The sequence below is a fragment of the Crocuta crocuta genome, unplaced genomic scaffold, assembly GCF_008692635.1.
Source record: "Crocuta crocuta isolate KB4526 unplaced genomic scaffold, BGI_CrCroc_1.0 scaffold630, whole genome shotgun sequence".
In the NCBI taxonomy this organism is placed as follows: Eukaryota; Metazoa; Chordata; class Mammalia; order Carnivora; family Hyaenidae; genus Crocuta; species Crocuta crocuta.
In genome coordinates this window covers 425,237-434,975 of record NW_027532833.1, presented here as the reverse complement: position 1 = coordinate 434,975, position 9,739 = coordinate 425,237, and the positions used below count along the sequence as shown (strand labels likewise).

At 40.7% G+C, this 9,739-nt stretch overlaps 1 protein-coding gene across 1 annotated transcript in view; it reads right to left on the bottom strand.

Moving 5' to 3' along the window:
• Positions 1–9,739, bottom strand: part of GK (glycerol kinase) — a 75,769-nt gene that overhangs the window by 47,685 nt on the left and 18,345 nt on the right. The window contains exon 4 of the mRNA XM_077745321.1: positions 5,435–5,512. Within this exon, the coding sequence (XP_077601447.1) occupies positions 5,435–5,512 (78 nt within the window). The remainder of the gene's footprint in view (positions 1–5,434; positions 5,513–9,739) is intronic.

Sequence of the window (9,739 nt, the reverse complement as noted above, 5' to 3'; positions counted from 1 at the left end):
AGACACCGAGCCATAAAAAAGGCGGCCACATAAAACGCAATTTTTTAAAAAAGGAAAGTGTAGACTGCTTCTCCCATTTGCTAGTCTATGACAAATTCTGCTCATGGGTTACATAACTGAGTTACGTAAGTAAAGTGAGAGATGAAGAGAAGGACAGGCCTAGAGGGACAGATTTACAAGAGAAAGGGACAAAGAGAGGGGGTGAGAGAGTAAAACCCACAGACTGTGATGTAAAAACAAAGACAAAGCTCAAGGACAAAGATATGTGAAAATCTGATTCTGTTTCCATCAATCCCACCTTGTGCTGTTTTCAGAGAAAGCTGCTGAAGACTAACTATCCTGTTAATATCCAGCTCAGATGTGCATGGAGACAGGACACCTTAGCGTTTTCCTGGGCGACACAACTGGAGGCAGAGTCTGTATCCTTGTCGTGACCTAGTGACTTCTCTTCCCAGCTAATTACTCCTTCTCTCTCCTCTTTTTCTATTCCCCTTCCTCCTTCTCACTTCCTATCCCTCGGCTTCTGAGTCACAAGGGCAAGCACGGCGCCCGTCCCCTGCCTGGTTTGTCACTGTACGCCCAGGGGCCATCACAGAACCTGGACGTAGAAAGGCACTGAAGCTTCTGTTGAATGACGCACACTCATTCCTAGAGTGAAGTCATCTATAATAAACTGACACCATCACCTCTCTGGTACCACCTTTTAATCTCCATCTAATGCTAGAACAATCTCTTTATCAAAGAACCACAGATCTAAGTACCCAGAAATGAGCTTTGATTCCAAGTCCAGGACTCGCCTTGTTCAAAGCAGCAAGCTATTTGTCTCCCAGGCGGGCACCCTTTCAATACTAGTTTCCTTCTGTTCTCTCAAGCTAAAAACCTTGCAGCCCTGCTTCGCGCCTGCCCCCCACCCTCCATCTTTATGCTCTATGTGATTTACAAACCTACGGGTTGTGTCTTTCCTCTGAAAGGTGTCTCAGGCTGTGCCTCTCTGCACTAATGCCATTAACTGATGAGCAGTCCCCCCTCCTTTGCTATATTTTACTGTGGAGAAACTAAATCTTCTCCTTTCTAATATATTTTGTTAAGTTTATTTACTTATTTTCAGAGAGGCAGAGACCACACAAACAGAGGAGGGGCAGAGAGAGAGGGAGAGAATCCCCAAGCAGGCTCCGCACTGTCAACACAGAGCCCGGTGAGGGGCCTGAACTCATGAACCGTGAGATCACGATGTGAGCCGAGGCCAAAAGTCAGACACTCAACTGACTGAGCCACCCAAGTGCCCCAAATCTTGTTCTTTTGAATATACTTACTTACATATTTGGATTTAAATGCTTTGTTTGTCCATACTTCCTGTTTCATATTCCTTTATCTTTCCTTTCTTGTCTTTTCCAAAAAAAATCATTCAATTTTTTCCCTTTTTAGCTGGTTTACTATACATTATTTTACTCTCATTGCTCATCCTAGAGATTATTAAAACATGTATCCTTGACAATATAAGGACCTCAAAACAGTTGAAACTCATCTACCCCAAATTCCTTTCATGTACAACTGTTGCCATGGTTTTAATTCTTAATACATTTTGAACATCATAATATGTTATTGCTTTTATGCAGTCAAAATTCATTTAGACTGACCTACACGTTTACCCTTTATAGGACTTTACATTGCCAGGTTTCCGCGTGAGAACATTTTCCTTCTCCGGGCAAAACAGTGCTCAGTTTTTCTTTCAGTGGGGGTTTTGCTTGATTTCATTCTATTGTATTCTGACTTAACTTTGTTTACATTGAGAAATTAACTGAAAGTCAGTGCGGTGCTCCCTCTCTCTCTTCTTTACAGACTTGTTTGTTATCTCTGTGCCCAATGTGGGGTTCAAACTCACGACTCCAAGATCAAGAGTTGCATGCACCACTGACCGAGCCAGCCAGGAGCCCCTGCAAGTCAGTGTGACTCTCTTGAAGGTCATACCCTTTGGCTACTTAAAAATTTTACTTTTTATCTTTAGGCCTCCGCATATGTTCACAGATGGCTGACTCTGTGTTTACCATGCCTGGGAATCACAGTGCTTCCTGAATCTGAAAAACCTTATTGTTTCTTTTTCCTTTTCCTCTGTGGCTCCAGTTACAAATATGTTAGATATCCTCGCCTTCCTCCATCTTTCTCCTGGATTCTTTACTGTATTTTCTAAACCTTTGTCTCTCTGTGCTTCAGTCTGGATATTTACTTCTGATCTTTCTTCCAGTTCACTAATTCATCTTCAGCTGCGTCTAATCTGATATAAAACTCATTAACTGAGCTTTTAATGCAGTTCTAGAATTTCTATTTTTATATTTCCAACTCTTCTTAGATCAGTCTTATCAAGGAATTCCTTGAACATGTTAATCATGATTAAAGTCTGATAATTCTTGAACTCTCTGGGGTGGCTCAGTTGGCTAAGCATCTTGGGATTTCGGTTCAGGTCATGGTCTCAGCTGAGGCTGTGGGATCGAGCCCCGTGTAGGGCTCTGCACTGACAACGTGCAGCTTTTTTCAGATTCTCTCCACTCACCCCCTCTCAAAATAAATAAATAAACTTTAAAAAAGTGAAGTTTGAAAACTCTAACATCAGGATTCCCTACGGGTTTATTTCTAAGATTGTTTCTGTTAGTTTCTAGTTATGTCTTGTTTTGTATGCTTGATTTTTTTAATAGAAAACTAGAAATCATATATGAAAAATTCTAGACAGAATTTTCCCCCAAAAACAATTCCTTTTTGTTTCTGAAAGGAAGTTAGGCTAGAAGCATTAGCAATCTTAGATCACCATAATCCACCCAGGGCTTTAAATTACATCAATCCAGGCTTCAGTTCCTGTGAGGGTTGGTGTATTTCCAGTTTTCCTCCCTTCTGGGGTTGGTCCTTTGTACTTGCAATCAAAAGTCTAGGATATGACCAATATTCATCTCCAGCCCTGGCAGCCTGACTGCCTTTGGCCTCCCTATGTCCACTGACCTATGAAAATGCCGCTTAACTTCAGCTACTCCTTTTAGAGGCTACACGTATCTCTACAGAATGAGCAACACCGAATGTCAGGCTCATCGCTCTGGGCTTCCCTTCTCTCCAGCATCGTGGCCCCACAATCCCTCACTGCCTTGGTCACCTTCCAGTCCCTCAGACAGAGTTTTGCTTTGTTTTGTACAACTTCTTGAGCTGTTCTCAGTAGACAGTTGAAACAACCCATTCTACCATATGGGAAGCTCAACTCTCCTTTATTATTCATTTTGTCATCCCATGTCATCCAGTGGATGGCTTTCAGAGCCCTCTACATCCACACCAAGCCCTCTTTATCCAAATGAGGACATAGGCTTTGGGGTTGGATGGGTTTATGTCTAAACTGTGGCTTTACCTCTACTTACAGCTATGTAGCATTGGAGGAGTTACAGAGCTTTTCCAGAATTCACTTGTAAAAGAAGGCAAGTAAAACCTGCTCCAGGGTCATTGAGATTAAATAATACGGGTAAAGAGTTCGGCACAATCCCTAGTACATAGTAAGGTTAGCACTTATTGAGCATTAGTATCACTATTAGTTCTATTAATAATAACTCGTAAATCCTTCTGTTCTCAAAACTCATCAGTCCATTTACTCTTTGGTGAAATACGTGTACACACTTTCACATTCATAGCTTGTTCACACTAGCTTTCAATGTTCCCTTTTCCTAATGTAATCCAACATGTTCCTCAAGGCCTAAAATGGAGTTCCACATTCCCCAAGGTATGCCCTGAATTCAAAATCCATACTAATGTGTACTTGCTCTAATTCCTATTGAATTTAGCGGCATAGTTCGTCCACTATTCCCTCTGTTAGTCTTTTCCTAAAACTAGATTACAAAGTGCTTACAAAAGCTGGCCAGGTACTCATATCCTCTACAATACATCCAGTATAGCACCAAACACAGAGGAGGTTCTCAAGATGTGTGCATGGTTCAGGATTGAAAAAAGTTCTTCATATCCCTTAAGGCGTTGTATAAATTAATACTGAAAAGCCCAAAGAATGGGACACAGAAGGACACAGGTAGAAGAAAAGGAAATGAGTAGATAAGCACATCAGAAAAAGAAAGTATTTCTGGTAAAATATTTACTGAAGTCTTTCACTGTAGGTATAACTTCAACTAACCTAGTTGCATTATTTTAAAATGTCAACTCAAAGTCCAAAGTTGCATTTTTACAATTCAAAGTTTAGAGTGTAACAGGAACTTTCTGGTTCCTTTGAGAAGGTCCTTCTCTTCCCTACGGGGGAAAAAAAAATAAAACCCTAACTAGTTCAAGAAGTTGGCTAACAGCGATCCAGGAAAGAATACACCCTGGGTATAAGTAGTGAACACTGTAATAGCCTGCTTTACTGATGTTCAAAATGACTTGCTCAGGAGAATGAGAACAAAATGTACTTTTGTGAAACAGGACCTGGGACTGCAATTCTTTGACATTTTTTGAGTCTTTAATTTTTTGATCCCAAGTACAGATGACATACTAAATGCTTCCTATGGTAACACAATAACAGTAAATACCTTAATGTTTTATAAAGATTATTTCCACAGGATTCATGCTACTCTTACAAGGCACCTTTTTAGTATATTTTCTGCTTGAATACCACTTTTTTCCAATCAATACTAAAGGAACTATACCACTAAAGTAACTCTAAAGTAAAAACAGCTCACTCTATAAATCATCCCATCTCTGACAATTTCTGCCTTCGCCCCTGCCCCACAAACCTGGTATTTTATGGACAAAAAAATTGTGTTTTGCTATTTGTAAGTAGAATGATACCTTCTAGTGACTGTATTTATTTACAACAGAACGGCAAGTGACAGCGTCATTTAGTGCAACTGCCTTGTGTTAAGAGTATGCTAAAATATACTCACGGTCATTTACAGTTGAGTAAGATGTGATACCTAATGTTGGTGTATTTGAGATTCTGAGGTTTTGAACTCCTGCTGAAAGAGCCAAATGTGTAGCAGAAGGAGCTCACATTTCGAGACTTATTTTCATAACCTCAGAGGAGTCCATTAAAATTACAAACGGGAAGAACAAGTACACAGTACTTTACAGAGAGAGGACTGCGAGCGTGTATAATTTGGAGTTTCGAAGGGAGGAGAGGAGATTCCTTTAGGTGTCAGAAACAGCAGGGGCCAGGAAACCGTGCCGGCAACACAGAACCACTCGCGTACTACAAATAGTCAGGGAGAGGGGAAAGCAGGAAAGCAGGGTAAAGAGAGAATTCAAGATGCGAATAAATATCTGTAAATAACTAACAACTGCATTTCTTAGAGGACTCTTCTCCCCATCCCGTCAGAGCACACAGAAAACAGGACCGCGTGCTTCTGCAGCCAGACATTTTAGAGTGACAGTGTTTGCAAGTGGAGAAAGGCCTTGCATTTGACATCCATGAACAACAGCTTACCCACAGCATTGTAGAGAGGCTCCCCAGTTAACTTGTCCCAGACTACGGTGGTTTCCCTCTGGTTACTGACACCAATAGCTTTAAAGAGAAAGTTAAACAGAAGGGAGGAGAAAATTAAACAAGTGGAAAACTACTTCAGGAGAAAGGTTCTTTTTAAAAAAAAACAGTTCTTTTCACATGCATAACTAAACTTAACAGTTTGAAAACATATTTGGCACTTTTGTAGTGGTATTGAATGTACTGTCTTTGAGTGGCTCCAGGAAAAGCGAACAACCGACGTCAAGGGCTTCTTTTTATTCCTACAGGCTGCTTCCCACTTTACGACCAGCCCATGACAACATGGACCCAGATCAATACCTTATAAAAAGGGAAAGCAATCAATTCCAAACTTACAATACCCAATTTATTATTCTATAGAGACCAACAATCACCTCATTCATTCATTTACTAATTGCTATAAGCAATTTCTGTGTTTGTGCATGCACGCATGCCTGCATTTTAAGAAAATAGCTACAGATGAAATCCTTCATGCTAGGCAACTATACATTATGGTTCTTTAGAAATTGTTTTGTTCCTGTATTTTAATATGTTATAAGACATACAAATTTGAATCGGGCGTAAATACAATATGCGATGGCAGGGACATTATACTGACTTACACAGAACTCAAATGCTATAGTTACAGTTAAAATGCTAATGCATAGCATTTTATTCAGTTTACCTTGATTCGGCTAAATCAGAGGTTCTCAGACTTGGCTGTACATTGGAATCAACTGGAGGGCTTCTGAAAAAATACCAGTGTCTACTCCACAGCCCAAACATTCCAATTTAACTGACTGGGACAGGAGCTGAACATTAGTATTTTTCTTCAACTCCCCCGGCCAAGTGATTCTATGCAGCCCAGGTTGAATGACTGACCTAAAGGATCGAGCTGTTCCAGAACGTAAGGTGAGGACCTACTTTAAAGGCTATATAATCAACAACACATCTTTTGCTTAAATCGCCCCGAGAACCACTTGTCATGTGACCGTTCAGATAGAACTTCTAGTGACAAAATACTCCCTACCTCTCTCAAGACAGATCAATCTCTATTCACAACTTTGGTATTAAAAAAAAATCCCTTTCCTTGGAGCTTTAAGTATTCCCTGTGCCCAGCACAGGACTCCAACTCACAACCCCCAAGATCAAGAGCCAGATACTCTACCGACTGAGCCATCCAGGCACCTTTCCACATGGCAAGATTTGAAGGGCCTTCACCAACTCTCCAAGGAACACACAACTTCCTGTCTGTATTGTTCAAGCTGTACGCCCAGAATAAAACAGAACAGGAATGCCCTGACCAGTGCAGAGCTGAGGGGGAGCAACAGTTGCCTTGTTCGAAATAATCTTTTCTTTACAGCTCAAAACAACAGTTTATTTTAAAATCAATACACTAAAATCTAAATTTAAAAACGTGATTACGTAGAATTTGCTGTAAGGAGACTGTATGTGTAATAGAGAGCAATGAAAACTGGCCTACGGAAAATGAATATATACTTTTTTATTGAGGTGTAATTGACACATGACATTGTACTAATGTTACAGTTTCAGGTACACCGCCTCGCTACTGGCTATGTGTACAGGCTACAAAGCGATCACCAAGGTAGATCTAGTATCATCCTGGCACCACGCAGTTATATAATATGCCCTGCAACACTGTCAGCCATAGTCAGCAGGCTGTACATTATATCCCTATGACTTATCTATTTTACGACTGGAGTTTGTACCTCACCTCCCTTCTCCCATTTTTCCCCCTCCAACCCGGAAACACCAGTCTGTTCCTCTGCATTTATGAGTTTTGTTGCATTTGTGTTGCTTTTTGAATTCTACACACAAATGAAATCATACAGCGTGTGTCTTCCTGTCTGACTCTGGCACACCCTCAAGGTCTATCCAGATCCATGTTGTCACAAATGGCAAGATTTCAGTTTTTATGGCTGAATAATGTTCCATTGTATGTATATACACCATACCTTTTTCCATGCACCCATCACTGAACACAGGTTGTTTCCATGTTTTGGCGATTGTTAAGACTGCAATGTACATAGGGGTGCATATATATTTTTGAATTCGTGTTTTCATTTTCTTTGGACATATACCAGAGTGGAATTGCTAGGTCATATGTTAGTTCTGTTTTTAATGTTTTGAGCAACCCCTGTACAGTTTTCCACAGTGGTCCCACCCAGTTATATTCCCGCCAACGGTACACAAGGGTTCGCTTCCTCTACATCCTCACCAACAGCTGCTATGGTCTTTTTGAAAGTAGCCATTCTGACAGGTATGACACAGTGATACTTCATTTTGGTTTTGATGTGCATTTTCCTGATGATGAATGATGTTGAGCACCTTCTCGTGTGTCTGTTGGCCATCTGTAGGTCTTGTTTTGAAAAACAACATCCAGGCCTGCTCATTTTTTACTTAAGACTGTTTGCCACTGAGTTGTAGGAGTTCTTTATAATTTTGGATATGAACCCCTTATCAGATACACGATTTGCAAATATGTTTTCCCATTTAGTAGGTTGCCTATCTTGTTGATGGTTTCCTTTGCTGTGCAGAAGCTTTTTAGTTTGAGGTGGTCATTTGTTTATTTTTACTCTTTTTTATTACTGATTTAAATTCCTTGCTAATGATTGGTCTATTCAGATTTTCTATTTCTTCATGATTCAGTCTAGGAAGATTATGTGTTTCCGGGAATGTATCAATTTCTTCTACTGTTGTCTGATTTGTTGAACCTATCATTGTTAGTATCATTGTCTTATGATCCTCTGTATTTCTCTGCTATCAGTTGTAACTTCTCTTTCATTTCTTATTTATTTGAGCCCTTTCTTTTTTCCTTGGAGAGCCTGCTAAAAATTTACCGAAATAACCTTTATCAAGTGCAAATTTACTTACTAGAACAACTTTTCTCAAGGTACAAAGATGACTGAACAGTCCACTTCTAAGAAACTTGGAGGTACAGGGTAAAAGGAAGAGATTTGGATTAAAAGAAATTTTTTTATATGTTTTATTTATTTCTGAGAGAGAGACAGCATGAGCAGGGGAGGATCAGAGAGAGAGAGGGAGACATAGAATCCAAAGCAGCTCCAGGCTCTGAACTGGCAGCACAAAGCCTGACGTGGGGCTCGAACCCACGAACTGCGAGATCATGACCTGAGCCGAAGTCGGGCGCTCAACCAACTGAGCCACCCAGGCGCCCCTGGATTTTTTTTTTAAATAGAAGACACTAATGTTTTAGGAATAAAGACAGAAGACAAAGGATCATGTGGGAGACAGGAATGCTAGGAAACAATGAGATATGGTCCTGATTCTTACAGTGACAGGAAGCGAGAAGATTAATGTACTGGGAGAGTGAGGAGCCTCAAGTAAGGAAGAAGGGTATTGTTTCCCCTGTGATGGCGGGAAATGGGTAAGAGTTCTAGATATTAAGTATAGGAACCAGAAACGAGGAATTAAGGCCCTAGAGCCTCAACTTGCCCTGTGAGGTAGCACACAAGGTTGTCTGCTCCAATGGGGCCAAGCGCAAGTAAAAGCATGAGTTCTGGGTACTATTTATTTATTTATTTATTTTAAATGTTTTATTTANGGGGTACTATTTAATACAGCTCAGGCTCTGAAACCAGATTGTTGGGGTTCAAATTTGAATTCCTCTGTTTCCCAGCAGCATGACCCTAGATCTCAATCTCAGTTTTATCTTCTGTAAAATAAAAAGAATAATAGTTTCACTCCCCTGACAGGGTTACAATGAGGAATCCCAGAGTTGATGCATATTACAGAGGTGTCTGGCACGATGCAGGTCACTTACTGCCTCCATTCCTTGTCATCAATACTACTGAGGAGAGAGTAGATGAAAGATTGCAGGGTGAGACTGAGCTAATTAGGACACATAACGGAACTGCCCAGCAGCACTGTGGACACGACAGAGGCCAGAGGACTCAGCGGGACCTCAGCAATGGACTGCTAAAGTGCAATACTGTTAAAATGATACTTTCAGTGACAACTTTACACAGTAGGATCATGATGAATTCACGGGGGAGTGAAATCCCCTATTCTCCCCCCACATTAATTTTCCATCCACAGACTGGCTGCTTTAGCTACAGTCTCAGAGTCACTATCTCATGCCCTTCAGGCTATCTTTCTTCACTGGCTCACTCTCACTTGTGTTCAGAATGAAATCTAGGGCTCTATCTGATTCATTGGTTACAGCTCCCTCCCTGACCACTCCTTCTTTCCCTCCTATCTTAATTTGATTCCTTTGTGCCAAGCAGA